The sequence below is a fragment of the Cervus elaphus genome, chromosome 19, assembly GCF_910594005.1.
Source record: "Cervus elaphus chromosome 19, mCerEla1.1, whole genome shotgun sequence".
Lineage (NCBI taxonomy): Eukaryota > Metazoa > Chordata > Mammalia > Artiodactyla > Cervidae > Cervus > Cervus elaphus.
In genome coordinates, this window is record NC_057833.1 from 82,632,846 (window position 1) to 82,654,516 (window position 21,671).

At 44.3% G+C, this 21,671-nt stretch overlaps 2 protein-coding genes across 18 annotated transcripts in view; one reads left to right on the forward strand and one right to left on the reverse strand.

Moving 5' to 3' along the window:
• Positions 1–13,586: 13,586 nt before the first annotated feature.
• ANAPC13 (anaphase promoting complex subunit 13) lies at positions 13,587–19,507 on the reverse strand. 6 transcript variants are annotated; one of them, XM_043874367.1, is made up of 3 exons: positions 19,484–19,507; positions 18,060–18,190; positions 13,587–13,991 (listed from the first exon to the last, which is right to left on the reverse strand). In XM_043874367.1, exons 2-3 carry the CDS (start codon positions 18,156–18,158, stop codon positions 13,866–13,868), a joined length of 225 nt encoding a protein of 74 aa, XP_043730302.1. In that variant the 5' UTR covers positions 18,159–18,190; positions 19,484–19,507; the 3' UTR covers positions 13,587–13,865. The 6 variants fall into 6 exon arrangements, with proteins under 6 accessions (XP_043730302.1, XP_043730298.1, XP_043730297.1 ...); XM_043874363.1 differs by lacking the exon at positions 19,484–19,507 and adding an exon at positions 19,219–19,358; XM_043874362.1 differs by lacking the exon at positions 19,484–19,507 and adding an exon at positions 19,176–19,319.
• Positions 19,460–21,671, forward strand: part of CEP63 (centrosomal protein 63) — a 79,442-nt gene continuing 77,230 nt past the window's right edge. For 7 of the 12 annotated variants that reach the window (XM_043874350.1, XM_043874349.1, XM_043874358.1 and 4 more), the window contains exon 1: positions 19,749–20,033. In XM_043874350.1, the coding sequence (XP_043730285.1) occupies positions 19,785–20,033 (249 nt within the window). In that variant the 5' untranslated portion in view covers positions 19,749–19,784. The other 5 variants (XM_043874357.1, XM_043874361.1, XM_043874353.1 and 2 more) reach the window with 4 other exon arrangements.

Consider the following 21,671-nt stretch of genomic DNA (forward strand, 5'->3'; position numbering starts at 1 on the left):
GTGGCTCAGACAATAAAGAATCTGCCTACAATGCAGGAGACCTGGGTTCGCTCCCTGGGTTGAGAAGATCCCCTGGAGGAGGACATGGCAACCCACTCCAATATTCTTGCCTGGAGAATCCCCATGGACAGAGGAGCCTGGCAGGCTACAGTCCATGGGGTCGCAGAGAGTTGGACACGACTGAGCGACTAAGCGTAACACCTCACGTGGACCCTGCCTCTCTAAGAAGAGGGGCAGACACTCAAGTAGGTCTCTGCTCCTCAGTAGGGCCTGACCTGGATTCTGCCTGCAGGGAGACTGGGGAGGGGGCTTCTGACCTCTCCATTAGTGCACACTGAGGTCTCTGCAGGCTACTCAGGACACAGCAGTGAGATGCACTGGCTCTAAGAAGCCAGAGGGAAGGATGGCCAATGCTTTTTGGCCCTAATTGCATCTGAGCGAGCCACAGGCTTTGCTCCCACATCTGGAAAAATTTGCTTGCGCAGGAAAAGTGTGTGTGTTTTGGATGTGTTTTTATTTCTGACTTTATGAGACAAAATTTAAAATACAGAAAAGTTGAAAAAATAATACAATGAATATCCAATATCCCTCAACCTAGGTTCAACAGATTTTGACATATTTGCTTTCTCTCTCCTTGTCCTTCTAGATAGATGGAGGGATGATAGATCCATCTCTGTATCTAATGTCTAGGCTTTTGGAAGTTGGGATCTTGCCCCTGTAGTATTTTATAAAGTTTCAATTCATGTATTATAATAATGTTATATATATGAGTGCATTCTTATTGTAAAATATTCATATGTTCAAATAATACAGAAGATTAGAGAGTGAAAGCAAAACCCTGCACTGGTCCCTCCTCAGCCTTCAGAGTAGTTTGATTTGGGTCCTTCTTGACCTTTGTCTAAAGGAAATCAATCCTGAATATTCATTGGAAGGACTGATGCTGAAGCTGAAGCTCCAGTACTTTGGCAACCTGATGCGAAGAACTGACTCATTGGAAAAGACCCTGATGCTGGGAAAGATTGAAGGCAGGAGGAGGAGGGGACGACAAAGCATGAGATGGTTGGATGGCATCACCGACTCAATGGACATGGGTTTGAGCAAGATCCGGGAGTTGGTGATGGACAGGGAAGCCTGGTGTGCTGTAGTCCATGGAGTCGCAAAGAGTTGGACATGACTGAGTGACTGAACTGAACTGACCTTTGTCTGATTTTTTGCAGACATAAGCATATTCAATAGAAAGTTACACTTCTGTTATATGTATTTTTAAACATAAATGAGATTATACTACACATGCTCTTTTGCATTTTGTTCTTCATTTGAAAATATGTCTAAGACTTTCTATATCAGTACTTGGAACTCTGGCTCATTTTTTAACTACTGTGGAGAAGTTCCAAAGGATAGTTGTACATTAATTTTCTTAACTATTTCCTCTTGATGGATGTTTCAGCTATTGTTATTTTTCCATTTCTCACAATGATGCAATTAATATCCTTGGAAGATGTTTCCTTCAGGATAGGTGGTAGTATTTCTCTTTGACAGATGCTTAGAGGTGGAATGCTGGGTTGAGTGTGATGCATATTTTACATTTGGATAAATACTACCAAACTGCTTTTCAAAAGGCTGCTCCAGTAGCCACCAAGAGAGCGCCCATTTCTTCTCACCCTCACCAACGATGAATTTTACCAATGTTTTTAAGTGTTCCTGGGCTTCCCTTGTGGCTCAGCTGGTAAAAAATCTGCCTGCAATGTGGGAGACCAGGGTTCGATCCCTGGGTTGGGAAGATCCCCTGGAGAAAGGGGAGCCTACCCACTCCAGTATTCTGGCCTGGAGAATTCCATGGATTGTATACAGTCCATGGGGGCAAAAAGAGTTGGACATGACTGAGTGACTTTCACTTTCACTTTAAGTGTTCACATTCTGATGAATAAGAAATTATTTCATTTTTGGTGTAATTTGCATTTCTTTGATTATTTGTAAGGTTGATCATTATATCAAAGTTCAACTACAGATAACAGAAACCACTCTATCAGTTTATGTAGAAAGACAGTGGGGTAGGGTAACTACTTGAATTAAAACAGGGAATTGGGTGCTTACAGTTTTGTCAGATTAGCTGGAAAAGCAGGTTCTAGCTTGGTCTCGTAGGACTGACTCCCAGAACTCCAGCTCAAAACAGATCTAGCAAAGGAGTCTCTCCTTCTGCCATGACCAGGAAACTTGGGGGTTGGGAAAGCAGTGTACAAACTGCTGACTTAGCAATCTGGAAACCAGGAAACCTCAGCCACGCCTGGTCTCCAGGACCACACTGCCTCAGCTGCCTCATAAATGCCGGGCACCCTGTCCACAACACCCATGAGGCTGGAGAGTGCATCTAGACACAGATATCTACTATATTGAGGAAGGAAAAAAAAATCAAACTAGTCACGAAAAATAAGAAACTCTGTGTATCCTTAACTCTGTTAAAGGAAGGAAGAAAAAAAAAGAGAAATCCTTAACTCTGTGTACCAGCAGAGTCAGTAGATCTCCTGGAGGGTGCATCTGCCCAGGGAAAGCCGTCACAAGCAGAAGCTCAGCTCTAAAGAAACTGGAAAATTGTCGGCATTAACTTTTCAAGCTCCAGCATGTGGCAAGGCAAGCTACAGAGTGGTAGGCACAGAGCTGAGTGAATCAATCTGAAGAGTTTGCCGTAATCATATGTTCATGTTTTGTACCTTTTTTCCCTCTTTCTGTGAATAGTCTAACTAGACCTACTGCCTATTTTTCTATTTGGGTTATTTTTTCTCATTAATTTATAGAAGCCTTATCAGTTATCTGGAAAATGATCTTTGTTATATATGTTAAAACCAACTTCCATTCTTTCAGTGTTATATCTTCTGCATGTAGAAATCTTAAGCTCACCTATTTTTGTACTTTCTGGTTCCTGGGATTTGTAGATTTAAGAAGGCCTCTCCTATCTTAAGTTTCCTAAAGTATTCAGCTACATTTTTTCCCAACATCTTTAAAATATTTTATGCTGAATTCTTTAAACCATCTTGAATATGTGGTGTGAAGTAGGGATCTTACCTAGGTTTTGTCTTCCTTGTTGAATGAATTTACTTTATTATACTTCAAATTTGCAGAAGTTGAAAAAATATAGGAAGACTGCTTAGCATTGGCTGATGCAGAACCAGGGTAAAGCTGAAAAAAATTAACATCAATTCATATTCTGGTTCTCTTTAAGATAGAGATTTGGCATTTCTTAAAGTGGAGGTGTGACAAGATTATTCTCCTGATCAAAGACCTTGATTGTGCCCCCTTTTCTTCAAGACCTAGGTTTAATCACTGTGGACTAACCATCTGCCTTCTCAACACCTACCATAGTGATAAATAGTGAAGTTGCTCAGTCGTGTCTGACTCTGCGACCCCATGGACTGGGGTCTACCAGGCTTCTCCATCCATGGGATTCTCCAGGCAAGAGTACTGGAGTGGGTTGCCATTTCCTTCTCCAGGGTATCTTCACAACCCAGGGATCGAACCCAGGTCTTTGCATTGGAAGCAGAAGCTTTTAACTTCTGAGCCACCAGGGAAGCCAAACACCCACCATGTACTTTCCAATCTTATTTCCTTCTCCTTTGCCTGGAAGAAAGATCACAACATTCGATTTGACTGACAAAAGCAGAAAATGTACATGTATCTGTCAGCACTTTCTTTATGACATTGTAAAAATCTGTTTATGGTGCTTCTCTCACTAACTGGTATTTCTCAGTGTCGTCACCATTAATATTTTAGAACAATTCTTTACTGCAGTATATTGAACAACTCTGGCCAACATACCAATAAATGCAGTAGTAACTTTTGACGTCTCCCTTCCCCACCATCCCAGTTACTAACAACCAAAATAGCTTCTGTTTCCAAACACACTAGCTCTGTCTCTTAATTGGAAGGAAGTGAGAGAGGGAAGGAAAAGCTGGGATTGAATCAGAAATGACAGGATATCATCACTAAGGGACCTTCCCATCTTCCCAACTCCCCTTCTAATCTCTAGATGTCCAAATCTAGCCTGTGTTTCAACGGCTATCTTTCCTACAAAGCTTTTCTAAATTCTCTCAACTCCAGATCTATTTCTCTTCTGATTTCCTTCTTTCATGGCATTATCTTCATCTATCCATCCATCCACTCATCCTTTCATTTATCCACCCATCCATCCATCCATCTCTGTGTCCATCTATCCAGTAAGTATTTATTGAGCACTTACAGTACCCCACGGCACACTGACCACTTTATTCTTAGATTATGACCTTTTGCTCAGTGTCTTATCTGATCTAACATGTTGTAATCTCAGGTAAAATCCCACATCTGATCTACTTTTGCATCCCCCAGTGTGCTTCACACTGAGCTGGTGTTCTGCTGAACATCAGGAGAGTGAATTATCAAAAGCTGATGCAAGTTTTAATGTACTTTCCAAATCTTTATTCAAAGGCAGCAGGAACACTTTTTAAAAGGCAATACCATTCTGACTTTCACAATATCTACATTCTTATTTTCAAAAGTTACCCATAACCTCAGCACTATTCTTTTCCAGGACGAGCTAGAGTTAAAAGGTGACAATTTCTTTCTTGGTTGGTCTAATTTTGTCCCTAGAGGCAACAATTGCCAAGAATTTGCTGTCTTTTCTTCCAGATTTATAAAAGCATGTTTACCTACATACATAATTTGTGTATAGGTTTGCCTTCATGTACATTTTCTATTTTGAAATTAGCACATATGTTAAGAGCTATATGAAGTATGAATTTTAGAATAAATTTCAATTTATGAAGTAAATAAATTATGATGTTTAACACAAGTGTATACAGTTCTTTATGACTACAAAACAGTTTTGAATTTATTGTACTCATTTTATTTGCTAAGTCCGTGATACAGGCTGAGCGAGGTTGACCAGCAGGTTCCTTGTCACGCAGCTGGTAAGTGGTGGTCTAGGATTTGAACCCAGATGTTTTACCTTCTAATTCATTGCTGTTTCTACTATATAAAATAATCCCCAGGGTTTATTTAGAAATGATTATTTATATAATAAAATGAATTATCCTCTGACTTCAGATGATCAGTGTAGAAAGTTTTTGGAAATGCTTATTTTATTATACTGAAAACAAATTAGAGGTAATATTTATCAAGTGCTTCCCATGTGCCAGAAACAGTTCTAAGTACTTCACCTGCATTGTCTCATTCAATCTTCCAGTAAGCCATCATGTAAGCAGTATTGTCAACTCACTTTTCAGTGTGGAAACACCGGTTCAGAAAGGTATATAACTTGTTTGGGGGTGGGCACCTGATGTGCTACACTGGCTTTTTTTTCTGCACTGGGTTTTTAACCTAGGTCTTTCTGCCTCCAAAATCTGTACTTTTAGCTGCTATACTTTGCAGCAGCCTGTATATGTTTTGCGTGTGTGCATGCTAAATCACTTCAGTCGTGTCTGACTTTGCGACCCTATGGAATGTAGCCTGCCAGGCTCCTTTGTCCACGGGATTCTCCAGGTGAAAATAGTGGAGTGGGTTGTATATATTTTATTTGTACATAATTTCACATAAGTAACTTTTTTTAATTGTTTTTTTTCTTTCATTTATTTTTATTAGTTGGAGGCTACTTACTTTACAATATTGTACACATAAGTAACTTTTCTGTAAAATAAAACAAGATGTAAAGGTATTCAGTTCAGTTCAGTCGCTCCTGTCTGACTCTTTGCGACCCCATGAATCACAGCACTCCAGGCCTCCCTGTCCATCACCAACTCCCAGAGTTTACTCAAACTCATGTCCATCGAGTCGGTGATGCCATCCAGCCATCTCATCCTCTGTCGTCCCCTTCTCCTCCTGCCCCCAGTCCCTCCCAGCATCAGGGTCTTTTCCAATGAGTCAACTCTTCGCATGAGGTGGCCAAAGTATTGGAGTTTCATCAGCATCAGTCCTTCCAATGAACACCCAGGGCTCATCTCCTTCAGGATGGACTGGTTGGATCTCCTTGCAGTCCAAGGGACTCTCAAGAGTCTTCTCCAACACCACAGTTCAAAAGCATCAACTTTTCGGCACTCAGCTTTCTTCACAGTCCAACTCTCACATCCATACATGACCACTGGAAAAACCATGGCCTTGACTAGACGGACCTTTGTTGGCAAAGTAATGTCTCTGCTTTCTAATATGCTATCTAGGTTGGTCATAACTTTCCTTCCAAGGAGTAAGCGTCTTTTAATTTCATGGCTGCAATCACTATCTGCAGTGATTTTGGAGCCCCCCAAAATAAAGTCTGACACTGTTTCCACTGTTCCCCCATCTATTTGCCATGAAGTGATGGGACCGGATGCCATGATCCTAGTTTTCTGAATGTTGAGCTTTAAGCCAACTTTTTCACTCTCCTCTTTCACTTTCATCAAGAGGCTTTTTAGTTCCTCTTCACTTTCTGCCATAAGGGTGGTGTCATCTGCATATCTGAGGTTATTGATATTCCTCCCGGCAGTCTTGATTCCAGCTTGTGCTTCCTCCAGCCTAGTGTTTCTCATGATGTACTCTGCATATCAGTTAAATAAGCAGGGTGACAATATACAGCCTTGACATACTCCTTTTCCTATTTGGAACCAGTCTGTTGTTCCATGTCCAGTTCTAACTGTTGCTTCCTGTCCTGCATATAGGTTTCTCAATTCTATTAAAGGAATTTACAACATGAAAGAAGAAAGATAAGTCTAATGTATAGAGAAAGATATTTAGGTAAATAAGTGAAAGGGAGGAAAGCAAGAAACAGAAATAGGAACATACACAGAGAAAGACTGACGCCTTGATTGATTTTAGAGAAAGTAACTGGGTGAAAGAGGCAGGAAGCAGTCAATAGGAGGAGGGGGACCAGAGGCACAACCCTTCCAACTCCTGTCTTGAGTCCAGTCTACCTGGAATCCTCCAGCTTGGCCTGGGGCTCATTTCTCTCATAGTCCTGGAGCCACTACTGCCTGTACTCCAGGGCTAAGAACTTGGACTTGTGAGCACTGGATCTCCTAGAGGACAGCCCTGGGTAAGCAGGGGCTGTGAGTGGAGCAGAAAGAGTATCTTTCAATGACCACGGAGACGTGAGAGTTGACAGCCTGGGCTGGGAGGAGAGCAGCTGGAAAAGCAAAGCCAGGAAGATGGGCCAGCATACAATATGCATCTTTCTCTTTCTAACTTATATGGAATCTAGAAAGACGGTACTGATGAAATTATTTGCAGGGCAGCAATGGAGACACAGACATAGAGAACAGAATTATGGACGTGGGTAGAGGGGAGGAAGGAGAGGGTGAAATGTATGGAGAGAGAGTAACATGGAAATTTACATTACCATATGTAAAATAGATAGCCAAGGGGAATTTGCCATGTGTCTCAGGGAACTCAAACACGGGCTTTGTGACAATCTAAAGGGGTGGGATGGGGCTGGAGATGGGAGGGAGGTTCAAAAGGGAGGGGACATATGTATACCTATGGCTGTTGATTCTTGTTGATGTTAGACTGGCAGTTGGACTGCCTGCCAGTTAACGTGAATACCAGTCTGTGAACATGGCAAGGGGGCCGGGGGAGGGCTTGAGGCTGAGGAGGCGGTCCAGGGAGAGGTCCCTGGAGAGTGGCGGCAAGACCAGGGCATGGGCGGAGGAAAACCCCCTTGTCCTGGGGTGGTGGCCACGATAAAGGGGAGCTGAGTCACGGGCTAGGCGTGGACTCACGGGGATGGGTTTACACATCAGCCTCCCTCACTTCCTTTCCAGTCATTTGGCTGTTTTCAAATTCTCCACCCTTTGCCAGCGCCTTGCCTCCCCCATCAAGTCTGGTTTGTGTGCCTTGTGTGTGTATGTGTCTTTGGGTGTATTCATGCACAGTTGGCTCTAGGAAAGAATAATATTAGCTAAAAACAGAGGAAACTGTGACTATTCGGACCTATAAAAATAGCTTTTTCATATGGCCCAACACAGAAGGTAAACTAAAGAAAAACCTAGGTAGAACCTGTCCTGAAGGAATGCATGGACTGGAGTTCCCAGCTCTGCCTCTCCTCTTAGTCAGAGGCCCTTTTCTGAGCCAGCTGCACTGCTGAACTCAGGGCCACAGGCTACACATCCATGTAGTAGTTGGCTGAGCTCCAGATGAAATTTGGGCAAAAACACACCTAGGATTGGGTGAACACCTCTCTTGAGGTTTGCCTAGCCGTCCACAAAACCACCTTGCTGCACTTCCAGCGTTTCTCTACATACCCCTCACCCCAGGAGCCACTTTCAGGCAAGAAGGACACAGCAGCTCAGGAAACATTTTCAGTAATTGCACTGTACGATTTTGTGAGGAACCGGAATAACTTTCAGGACTCCACAGGAAGCCTGAAGGTTGGCCTCAGGTTTTCCCCTGCCTTTCCTGCCTGCTTTTCTATCACCCCAAAGGCCAAGGCTCATGGTGTTTTAAATTGTCACTCCCAAGGTGAGGGCACCGTCCATCATGGAACCCCATAGATGAGTGCCAAGAACCAGCTACAGAATTTGGGGAACCTAGAACAAAATGAAAACGTGAGCCGCTTGTTCAAAAATGATTAAAGTTTTCAAGACAGCCACAATGGGGGCCTTCTGCATGTGGGCCTGTGCATCTACACAGGCTGTGTGCCCACGAAGCCAGTCCTGGTTGGTGCAGGTGCAGAGGTCAAGGCCAGGAAGGCCATAGATGGGTGTCTTCTCAAGTGACCGTGCAGTTGCCCTCTCCTGCTGGTCCCTAACTGCCCACCCGCCACCACTTTCCAGAGGAGCCCACAGATGGGGCGAAGTGTGGCAAGCGACTGGGGGATGAATTTAACTGTGGGTGAAGCAGGGTTAAATCAAGAAAGGAAACTTTGGGAAATAGTCTTTCTAGAGCCTAATGGTTCATTTCATGATGGTGACTAACATCTCCAAATAACACAGAGAGCTGGAGAACATCATAGTAAGGAGACTCCAGGCCTGACTGTGAGTATGAGCTTGAGTCTCAGGTGGGCAAAACCCTGATTCTGGCTCTCTTTTTCTGTAACCCAAGTTCTGAACTGCCCACAATTTCCATGTGCCTTCTTGGATCCTTACAAAATGGGAGTGAGGAGCCCACTAGGTGATCTGCCCAGGCCGCGTGTGGCTGGCCGAAATTCCAGGGATTCACAGAAACCCATACCCAGCACACTGGAACCCAGATATGCAGAATCACTCCCAAGCAAAACACCACATTTATTCAGGACCTTGAGTTTAGAGTTTAAAGGTCCACCAGCAATTCAGACTTTCTCAAAGAAACTGAGTGCCCCCTGCTGGGTACCAGGTAGCACTGACATGAAGCTGTCAAAGCACCAAACTCTGAAAACACATCTTGGGGGTTTGAACCAGTGAACCATTGAAGCTGCTCAGTCGTTTCCGACTCTTTACGATCCCATGGACTGTAGCCCACCAGGCTCCTCCATCCATGGAATTTTCCAGGCAAGAGTACTGGAGTGGGTTGCCATTTCCTTCTCCAAGGGAATTTGACCTTGAATACAAAACGGTGATAACAACAGAACTCATAATGGTAAAATTAAGAGTTACATGAATTATCTGTGGGTTTGGTAATAGGTTGTATTTGTAAATGTTTCATGACTCCTGTGCTGAGTCGCTCAGTCATGTCCAACTCTTTGCAACCCCATAAACTAGCCTGCCAGGCTCCTCTGCCCATGGGGATTCTCCAGGCAAGAATATTGGAGTGGGTCGTCATGCCCTCCTCCATGGGATCCACCCAACCCAGGGACTGAACCTAGGTCTCCCGCACTGCAGGTGGATTCTTAACCAGCTAAGCCACCAGGGAAGCCCATGAATACTGGAGTGGGTAGCCTATCCCTTCTCCAGGGGATCTTCCCAACCCAGGGGTCAAACCGGGGTCTCCTGCTTCATGACTCCTAGGATCTTAATAAAAATTATTTGTTCAGTTCTTTCTCTCAATTATAAAAGAAGGTAAACATTTGGAAGTTCTGAATGATCGGATAGGATGTTCTTCCCAGTTCAGAGCAGAGTGGTCAAAAGTTTTTCAGGGGACATAACATGGTCCAGGGAGAGGATGTGGGTTTTAAGATCAGTAAACTTAGGTTGGAACCCATTTACTATTTAAGTGACTTTATCTTGGAAGAAGCCGTTCAATGTTAAAGCCTCCATCTCTTGGTCATGTGTCTAGAACATGAATAAGTGCTCAGTTAACAGTATTATTTTTACTATATTATTAAGAATTGGAAAAAAAAAAGAATTGGGTTTAAGTTGGACTTCAAAGGACGGGTAACTCCTGGACTAGATCCTCCATTTCTAGAGGACAGAGGCTGCCCCCAGAGCCCCGGGTCTGGCTCAGAGAATTGCCTCTTGGTCACAGGTTAGCGCTCACACTGGACACCCAAGTCTCTTTTGAACCGCACAGCCACCACCCAGGGTGCTCACTGCTGATACACACCTCTCGCTCAGTATGTGAGGACAAGTCCCTCTGCCGCCACCCTCCATCTTGCTGCTTCAAGCCGTCACCATTCCTCACTTGAGCCAAGGCTAAACCGCTTCTGTCTTTCTGCTTCTGTTCTTAGCAACTTACCCAGAGTGATCTATGTTAAAAAAAATAAAATAAAATCTGATCAGGCCTTCCCCCACCTTCTCCTGCCTCCCCGCCCACCTTGCTTGTGATGCCAGTTTCACCTCTGGGCTTTATGCAATTTGCTCTTGGCCATCAACCCTCACCCTCCAATTCTTCCCCTGGCTACTCCTACCCATCCGTCAGGTGTTGGCTCACAAACTCAAGAAGGGTACAAGAAATACCATGTTTTCTAATTTTTTCAGAGCAAATTAAGTGTTTTTGGCTCCATTCTGCTGTGCTGCAGCAGAAATTAGATCCCTGGTCACTGAGGCATCCTTTCCTCTTTGAGGGTCTCACAAGCATTTAGGATGCTCAAAAATGGGCGAGAATCTCCAGTCCATCTGCATGCCTGCTGCTATCCTCAGGGCCAGCTCTGAGGGGCCTTGAAGGAGGTGGTTCCAGTGCTTAGGGGTCTTTGCTCAGGCTGGGAGGCTCAGGTTAACTTCAGATTTCCTTTGGGGGACCCCAAAACCTCAAGCCTCTGAAGATCACCATCTCACTGTGTACCACCAGCCACTGGGGCACAGACTTCCACTGCTCCTAAGAGGCTCCTCCTTTCCATCCCTTCCCTGCTCCTTGAACAAAGATTAGGGTTGGTTTTGAGCATGTGTTCTCTGCTGTGAACAGGAAGCAATAAGGACCTGGCCACTTCACTGGAGAATGGGAAAAATTCAGAAACAAATATGTGCTATACAAGCTACTTACCAAAAGGGTTGCACTGTGATCATCTAATCTAAATCAGGTCCCCAGTCATACTCTCTACTTTCTATACCCTGCAACTGTCACTGTTGGGGCCCAAATCCCCTGTGCCTGGTCTGTCTGGGCACCCACTCCCTCGCTGTTGACTGCCAAGAGCTACACTAGTCCTTGGAGAGTCCTGTCCCCTAGCAATGGCTGGTTCTGCCCTCCTTGGTTAGTCCCTCAGTCATATCCAACTCTTTGTGACCCCATGGACTGCAGCCTGACAGGCTCCTCTGTCCATGGTATTCTCCAGGCAAGAATACTGGAGTGGGTTGCCATTCCCTTTTCCAAGGGATCTTCCGTACCCAGGGATCGAACCTGGGTCTCCTGCGTTGCAGGCAGATTCTTTACCATCTGAGCTGCCAGGGAGGCCCAAAAGGGCAGAGCAGATGACTGACCACCAGATACTGGGCACAAAGGCCTAGGACCCTGCCTCAAGGTGGGGAGACTCTCGTGACATCACGCTCTGTGGCTCCCGGGAATGAGGCAGAGGCCAGACTCCAGCTGAAGCCCTTCTTTGCTCAGGTTTTCCCCCACCCTACCCTGCTTCCCTCACAGGCTTCTCCAGGGAGCTTAATCCCAATAAACTCCTTGCAGAAGAAACCACTTCTGATTTTGCTTCTAGGAACCTAAGGGACATCCTTTTTCTTCCTAGTATGTGTCACAATTTAAAATCATAGATTCGTATGCCTATTGGTTTAATACTGTTCCCTCACTAAATGAAGGCAGAAGCCACACTTACCTGTTCACTGCCATTACCAGTACTTAGTGAGGCGCCTCCCACAGACAGCAGTACACATGCGCTGAACTGGAAAGCTATACAGCTGAGGCACAGGAACCACAGGACAGCTGCCTGGACACAGCCCTTCAGCCTCCCTCTGCAGACACCTTCCTCCTTGGGTATTTCAGCACCTGCGGTTAGGGAGGCACCCTACGAGGGCAGCCTAGCATCACTTGTGCCCATCATCCAGCCAGGCCTAGGTGGGCAGGTTCTAAAGCTGCAGTTGACAATTTGGCCCAGAATTGGTCACCTAATTCCTCATACAATGAGCTACTGTTCTGCCACCCTATCACGGGTCACAAATGTGTTGTGGGAACAGTTCTCAGATGAGGGTCACAATCAAGCAGATAAACCAACAACTGTCTATTTTACAAGTCTCATACTATGAGACTGGTCTACCAGTACTCCTGGGAAAGGCTGGGCCCACAAACAAGGCTGGATTTCCAGATGTCAGTGTCTTGGGTTTTATACACCACAAGTAAAGTTGTAGTAAAGCCCTCAGTTAACTAGAATGTGGAAGAACTGTGGAATTTTAGGTAATTTTTGAAAAAGTTTGTTTTCTCTTGGTATGTTTTTTCTGAACATCGTTAATTTTTCTACTGAGCTGTCTTTGGTTATTGCAGGACTGGTGAGTTCAGGCCTTTATTCTGAGATGAATGACTTCTAGGCAAGTCACTGATACCCAGGGACCCCATCAGCCTGGGTGTGTCGGGATGACAGGTGAGTTGTTACAACCATGTTTCTGATTGAAACCCTAAAATCAGCTCATTTGTTTTGTGGTATACTTCTTATTTCTAAAAGGTGTGTAAATAAAATGACCCAGTTAAAAACGATGAGAAGAGAGATTTCAATTATTCATTGTTTCCAGTTTTACAATGAGGGTACAGATGTTAAAACCAGGGCCTCTCCCCCCAGAGTTTACAATCTGGGGAGAGAACAAGAGTGATCCCACATAACAGAGGCAAATAATTCTGGGAAATAAATGTCCATCAATGTGCCATTCAAAATACAAGTTCTTACTCAAATGTGTAATGAAATACTGACTCCACGGCGCTTCAGTTATATCTTAAAGGCCTTTGAGAAAATAAAGAATCCTGTTACTGGATAAAACCAGTGGTCCATCTCACCATTCCTGAGGCACCAGAGAAAGTTGTAGGGAGAGAAGTTAATTGTCAAGATGGCTTTTAATTTGTAAATTTATCTGAAGTTTTGAAAATTTCATGGGGAATTTTAGGAATCCCAGTAGTCAGTGACCAGGCTATGTATCCACATCTACAGACTCCACACATACCCACTCAGATGATTCTCAGAATGGGGGGATATGAGTTCATTCTCATGTCTGACTTCATCTTTCTTCACCTTTCCCTCTCATAGCCTCAATCACCTGTGTCACAGGACACATATAAGTAGTTGGGAAGTGATGAACTCTGACAGTAAAGCAAAATCAGAATTAAAGGCAAATGTTCAATGAACCATGTTCAAACACAAGCTAGTCAATGAAGAACTTTAGGTTCAAAGGGCCAGATGTTCTACATCCCTAAGAAACTGCAATCAACTTCTCAACCTGATTTGAGTATTTTCACGTTGCATTTTGCTGCCACAAAATTAGTTGTATATTTTTGAGCACTGATCTATCACTAAAAGATTTAAGTTAGGAGACAGAAAATGTTTTGTATCTGTATTAAAAAAAAAAAAAATCTGTCGATGAACAAGGAGCCAGGTGTCAGTTTCCTACGGGGGGAACATTCTCATGGAGGTATTGTAAGGCCAAGTCCGTCCACTTCATCTCTTGTTCTTTAACAGACTCTGTGGTGCCTCCGTTGTCCTGTTCAGGTTCAGGGAGCTCATTCTGAAAAGGTAAAAAGGACATTCAGAACGATGGCTTACTTTGCATTAACAAACCCCTTAAAACTCAAGAATACTTAAGAGTTAAAACCTGTGAGTTCCTGGAACAGGTAGTATAGAAATATATCCTACAGAAAGAGCTAAAATCAAAAAAAGTGAGGAAAAACCACAAGTCTTGATCAAATGTGCCCCATCCGTCTCCAGTCAGAACGACGGCATGACTCTGAGGCCTGTATTGGAGGCACTGTGGCAGAAGGCTAAAGACACAGGATTCCCGGAGCCACTGGGATCCTAGCTCATGACTCCACCATTTCCTGGGTTACTCCGGCAAGGTATTCAGACCTTCGGAGGCTGATTCCTTTTCAGCAATGAGAGAAAAAAGTAGTCATCGCCTCACAGAACTGCTGTGAGGGCTAAATGAGGTAACGCAGGTCAGGTGCCCAGCAGTGCATGGGGTGTCCAGTGCTTGGACTACTTGCCATCCTCACTAGTGGTTAGGAACAATGAAAAGAGCCAGCACTCAATCTTTTGGAGGGGGTGGAGGGGGAGGCTGCTTTATAGAATGCCACCTCTGCTGGCATATTCTTTAAGCAGGTGAAAGGTATTCAAAACAATCCTGTATCCAACGTGCCTCTGTTATATAATGGAGGTAAGTGGGGAGCACAGAAACATAACACAATAGAAGAGATTTCCCTCTAGTGGTGGAGCAGGGCAACAGAAAGCAACACAGTTGAGTTCAGTTCAGTTGCTCAGTCGTGTCTGACTCTTTGCCACCCCATGAATCGCAGCACGCCAGGCCTCCCTGTCCATCACAAACCCCCGGAGTTTACTCAAACTCATGCCCATCGAGTTGGTGATGCCATCCAGCCATCTCATCCTCTGTTGTCCCCTTCTCCTCCTGCCCCCAATCCCTCCCAGCATCAGGGTCTTTTCCAATGAGTCAACTCTTCGCATGAGGTGGCCAAAGTATTGGAGTTTCAGCTTCAGCATCAGTCCTTCCAATGAACACCCAGGACTGATCTCCTTCAGGATGGACTGGTTGGATCTCCTTGCAGTCCAAAATTTTACCCACAATTGTCTGAAAATGATAAGCCATGGGCCACACTTAGTGTAGAATCTGGGGCAGTGTCCTTATGTATTTCCAGGTTTACTGAGATTTAATTTACATACAACATTGTGTAAGTTTAAGGTGTACAACATGATGATTTGATACACGTATATATTGTGAAATGATTATTGCAATAAGGCTAGGTAACACGTCCATCACCTCTCATAGTTCACCAGATTTTTGTGGGGTGGTGAGAATTTTTTGATAGGTTCCTTGTATTTAAATTTGTTACTATCAGAACTCTTCTTAGTACTAGAATTCTCTGATACCAATATATTTCTTTTATCTTAATTTAGACTTATTTTTAAGGGGAGCAAACTGTTACTCAGTATCCAGACTTAGGATTTTCCACTGGACTCCAACTTGCAGTATATGAATATAATAACTTTTTCCTTCAAAATGACATTCAGTATGAATAAAATGATTTAATTGTAAGATGTACAAGTATATCTGAATCACATACATTTTGCTCTACAAAGGTAAAACTCAGATTCAAACATACTTGTACAAATTGAAAGAAACTATCATTTACTGTAAAGCAATAATGCACTCAAAGAGAAAATTTGGTTTCAATAACTACTTATAGATGACAAAGCATAAACAAGTCCTTAGTTAATCAATTATTTAATTTCATCTCATTCTAAAATAAGCATGTCTTTAATTTGGTCACTATTGTCTCTTGCAACAAATGCCAACATATAAAATTGCCTATGTGCCTGGAAAACAAAGTATCAAAAAATGGCCACAGTTCTTTGCAGCTACTCCTATGAAAAGTCAGAGTTTATTTCCCCAACCCTCTGTTGGGGTTGGTCATGTGACTTCCGGGTCTAGGCTCCAGGAAGCCTTTCAGTTTCCTCTCACCCTGCTCTTAGAATCTGAAAATGACTATGTGAAGTCTGGGCTAATCTGCTGGATAATGAGACTGTGGCCTAGTTAGTTCATCATTCCAGCTGACAGCCTGCTAACTGTGAGACATGTCAGAGCCTCCAGAATTACTTAGCCACCAGCCAGTCTGCTGGCCCACTGCAAACCACCACCAAGTCCATCAGGGATCAACCATGCTGGCAAAGACAAGAAGACTCATGACATTAAATAGCTATTGTTTTAAGCCACTATATTTTGGGGATATTTGTTAGGCAGCAGCAAAACCTAACTGACACAAACACAGCCTTAGGATCACAAGCCCTGGGAAAAAGACATGGATTAGCAACACGGCCAGGCTATAGCTTGGAAGTCAGCATAGAAATTTCCCTCTCCCTCAACCCCATTCACACAAATGGTCCCCAAATCCTGCTGTTAGCATGTCCAGAATTGAGCAATTCCTCTGCACTTTCTTGCCTTTGTTTAGGCCCTCCTCCTTTGTCTAGACACTGCATTAGCCTCCTAACTGGCCTCTCTGCTCTGTCACTGGCTCTTTTCTCCTTGGCAGACATTCTTTAATAATGCTGCTGAACTGACTTTCTAGTATTTTTGAACATAGCAGATCTCTACTTTGAGGATCCTCACTCCTCAGGATGAGGGGTAAGCTTGGTATCAAATGCTCCTCTCAAAATAAGGTCCAAGACCAACTTTTCTTCTTACTTATGACAGTTAAATTCTCCATCCACAGTGAATACCTTACCATCTCCCAAAGCCATTCAAAACTTTTGCACGTCTGTTCCCATTGCTTGTCCACTCTCACTAACCCTCTGTTCCTCCCCTATGACCAGCTTAAATGCGATTTTCCTCCGGAAGCCCCTTCAAATGCCCACCAGGCAAGCAGTCACTTTTTAGACTACATAGCCGTTCATGACTTCCACTCAGAACACTTACTATTACAATTATTTTTTGATATATGTTGCCTTTCTAGACTCAGAGGGGCAGAAAATGTCCTAATGTTTACCTAGTCTTAAGGCACACAATAGGCTTCAAAGAATTGCTTGCGGAATGAAAGAACCAACAAAAGTCCACAGGGCAGGATCTGGAGCCTCACAGACCTCAGTGTGAAGTCCAGCTTATTAGCTACCAACCTTTGGGCAAGATCTCCTCTTTGATCCTATTTTCTTCCTGTACAGTGGGGACATCATCATCACCCCCGAAGGTTCTTTTAAGGATATAGATAAAATACGTCAGGTTTCAACCTCAGTCCATGGCACAAAACAGGTATTCAATCAAAGCGGAGCTATAATTCTTATTATGCTCTGTTGATTAGTTTTTTAAACTTGAACTAAGCTGTCATTTATTATCTGTTATGTGTATTATTCCTTGAACACATTACCTCTTCTTCTTAAATGAAAACATATATGGCAGCAGCAGACCACCTGCTTGTAAGCTCTATTTAATCAACAACTCTTGGCAGGCTCTAAAGAAAAACAGTCCTTGTTCTTCTTGTTAGGCCTCTATGACATAAACAGAATATTTAGTAAGCATTTATTCAAGCAAAATGTTTAGATCTTACAACGTGAGGCTTAACAAACTCCCTGCAGGAGAATTTTCCAGAGGTTAGAGAAGAAAAGAGCCTGATGATCTAAATGTAAAAGAAGAAAAGTCAGGTCTCTTCTGAATATTTTCCAGGGAACTTCGACTAGGTATGTGTTCCAAAACTGTGAATTTCTAAAAATGACAGGCCACAGTTAGAGAAATTAAGTGCATATACCACTGCTTCTTGTTCCTCCTCATGGTGTGCATTAAATTCTTTACTACCTTTGGTGTGCTGGACAGAACATAGCTCAGAGGACCTCAGTTCCAGTTCTCATATGACCTCTAATTGAGCTGGTCTGAATCAGCAGACCTCAGCAATCTGAATCACATTTCTCTTCAAATACAAAGTTGAGCTAAATGCTCTCCAGAGGTTTCTAGAGTCAGAGGACTCCATAGTTTTGATTTCTTTGACTTTAGTTTATTTGTCCATTGATAACCTACAGCTACTAGGGTCTACCAGATCAGACCTCTAACTCATCACCCTCAGCACACATTACCGCCTACCAGTGGTATTGCAACATCCTCATAAGGCAGCTTGTCTTCTCGCCAAGCATCGTCAATCAAATCCAAGATCCTTCCATCTCTCTGTACCTCACTGTCCATTCTCTTGGAGCTTTGATCTTGTCGGATGGGACCTGTAAACCAAAGAGGTTATTTCTTAAACATGAAGAATGAAAAGATGATGTAATCCAGCACTAGGGTTCTCTAGGCTTTCTAGTGTGGATGTTTTGGCATAGGATCATCCAGTGGAAAGACTCATCTCACCTGGATTAGATTACAGTTTCTTTATAACATCACAGTACCTCCCAGCTGATCTTCCTAGTCACACATAGATTCCATCTTTTGGTAAAGTTTTCTTGGATCACTCAGCGTCAGCATGCATTCTGCCCTTGAATGGTTCCTTGTTTTTATGATTCACTGGGCAAGTTAAGTTGGCTTTGTGACTGATCGTTCAAGCATTATTGTTTCCAATTGCTGTGCGTAAATTTCTTATTAATGATTCAGCATGTTCTCCCCCAATTTGGCCTCAAATCGTTTTTCACCTATTCTTCTTTAGAATACATCGACCTTGTCACACTTTCCAGCCTTTGCACCTAAAAAGGTCTCTTTGCCCCATCACGAACACCTACTTTTCCTTCCAAACTCAAAGTTGGGTGTCAGCTCATCGGGGCCAACATCTCTTGTCCAGAGTTAGGCGTTAAAGTGCCTTCACTCTTCAGGGGCTGGAAGCCTGGAGAGTACAAGGCGGGCAATGACCAGGCCACTGCCACCGTCCCAGGCACTTGCCAGTCCCCATAATGAACCGTTACCACTTTCCTGAACAAAAATCTTTCTTACACACGTGACTGTCCCAAAGCTTGGAATGCTGTCTTCTTCCTTTTTTCCTCAGCTAACCCCCAGTTACTCTAAACAACTTAGCTCCCAGGTTGCCTTCCTGCTTCCCAGCAGGAAGCTTTCTCTAAGCTCTAAGAAGAACGCGGTATCCGCCCCTCCGCAGGTTCCATATTTCCCTGCGCGCAGTGAATGGGCCCCATCAGGAGCTTGTTACATTGCCCGTTACAGGGTCTTCCCAGACAAGCGGTGCGTGCGTTTCTCCGGGACAGGGGCAGTTTTATTCACCTCTGTTTTAGAGCTCCGTAAACTTGTAGTTAAAAGAGCAAACCTGGAATGCCTTTCCCCCTGCTAAATATGACCCTCTCGGGCCACCACCGTCCATACAGGCATGGGATCCCGCCCCAAAGCCTCGGCTTCCGGCCCGAGGCGGGCTATACCAAATGCGGAAGCGGGGGAAGTCCAGGACCGCCGTCTAAGTCCCTTTCTACCCTCCCGACGTGCGGTAAGGGAGGTAGTTATGAGGATGAGGTGAGGACAACAACCTCGGCCGATAGGACCGGCAGAAAACCGAACGTGCTCCTCCCCTACACTACCTAAGCCAGGGCGCGGGAAACCTTTACCGGCACCGGCCCAGCGCGGCCAGGACCACGCCCCCAGCGGCCATGTGACCGACGCGCCCTGCTCTCCGATCCCCGGATGTCGGTGAGCCCATTTGGCCGGGCGGAGGGGGAATCAAGGAGGACGTTGCTTTAATCAAAAGTGAGGGAGCAGTAGGCGGAACGAACGTTCCGACCGTGACTGGACGTCAGGTTGGCGGTGACGCGCGTGCGCGCCCCCGTCCGGAGGTAACGGCGGGAAGACTCGGGGGCGCGCTCGTGGCAGGCCTGTAACCGCATGTGTGAAAGTCCAACAGGCGACGGGTGCCCGTGTCCGGAACCGGAGGCAGCCCTGGCTGCAGTGGGGCCGCGGACTGAGCGGCCGAATGGCCGGGGGCCGACTTCCTCAGCCGCCCGCTGGCCTCCAGGCTCGCCTCCGCCGGCCCGGCTCCGCCCCGGCGCCCCGCCCCTCCTCCTCGCCGCGAATGCTTCGCAGACCCGCGAAGCCAGATATGGCCTCCCACGGCGCGCAGTCCGGGCTAGCCAGGTGGTCAGCCCTTCCCCTGAGGCCGGCCATGGGAGGGCGGCGGGGTGGGAGAGCTGCTCCTCTTCTCCCAGCGGAGTCGGCAGCGAGCCAGTCTGCCACTTCTGGGGAGTTACCCCGGCCCAGCCCTCCCGCCTGGGCTGCCTCGGTTTGTTGGACTTAGGTTACTGACGGCCGATGATAGCGGTTCATTTATGGGTGGGAAATTTAGCAAGTTTTTGAAAGTAATTGGTTTAAAAACCTTAATGTTAGTTCCAGAGGTACGGTAATGTGGCAGAAATCATGAAGGACTGTGTTTGGGGAACCCTGAACTTACTGATTGCTCCATAGAAATCAGGGATGCGAAATAAATAATAAAGTGAGAGAACAAAAGGGATGGGTCCATAGAACATATAATCATGAACATATTTGAAAGCAGTAAAGCTAGGCTCATAATGTAGTTTTTACAACATCAGAGTAAAAGTGAGCTTGCTGTCAGCGACTCGTGTTCATCTACAGCGACTAGTTAGAGCACACGTATTGCGCAGAGTAGTTTTCCTTAAGCCTTACGAACGGTTCCTTAAACCAGTCTTAACATTTTTTTTTCTTCCTTTAATAAAACAGTACTGTAGGATTTGTGCCCTGTAGTTATACAGTTCCCCACATGCTTGCATTTAACTATTTTCTAGATACGAAGAGGAAACCATAAGGATCGTTAACTACACGTTACCTTCAAATATTTCTATACGGATCATAGCTGTAGCTTAATGATATAATTTATTATCCTTTATTATTTCCTTTATTATTTATTATATCCTTTATTATTATTATATCCTTTAGGGTATATATTTTCTTATTTGAAATGTAGTATCATTAGGTTTTTATCTTGAGCTTCTTGCCTTTTGACTATATCATCAGTGATCAGTATAGTAAGAACGACTGAAATTAAAATGGGCTAAATATTTATAAACATTCAGTTACACTACTCTTTAAAATGAATGTAGATTCAAGTTTTAACAGTTATTGTAGTTGTTGTATGTATTAACTGTATTGATGCCACTTGTCTCCCGTTAAAAGGTAGAACAACTTTGCTTGGCCTTCACGTTCTCAATTAAGGTAGTAGTGGCATTGGATGGTAACAGCATCAGTAGTCAACTTTATTAGAGCTTCCTACTTTTAAACCTATGTCAGCTTGATTTGAAATTCAGTTAAAACCAACACTGACCTGGGTTTCAGGAATTGAATTTTTGGTTTCTGTGTTACTTTAAATTTTTTTCTTCAAGAACTCAGATTGTGTTTTCAGCTTTACAAAACCACAGTTTTGTCATCACATCTATGAAAATTAGTAAAAATCCTATAGACCCTGATGCTGGGAGAGATTGAGGGCGGGAAGAGAAGGGGGCAATAGAAGAGTATGAGATGGTTGAATGGCATCATTGACTCATTGGACGTAAGTGAGCAAACTCCAGGAGATGGTGAAGGATAGGGAAGCCTAGCGTGCTGTAGTCCATGGGGTTGGAAAGAGATGGACATGACTTAGCGACTGAACAACATTGTCAGTATTCAGTCTGGGTTCAGATTTTCCCACCTGTCCCATATATGTGTTTTAAAATCAGCTTGTTGGGATTAAAATCCCGTAGAGATCCATGTGTTGCATTGAGT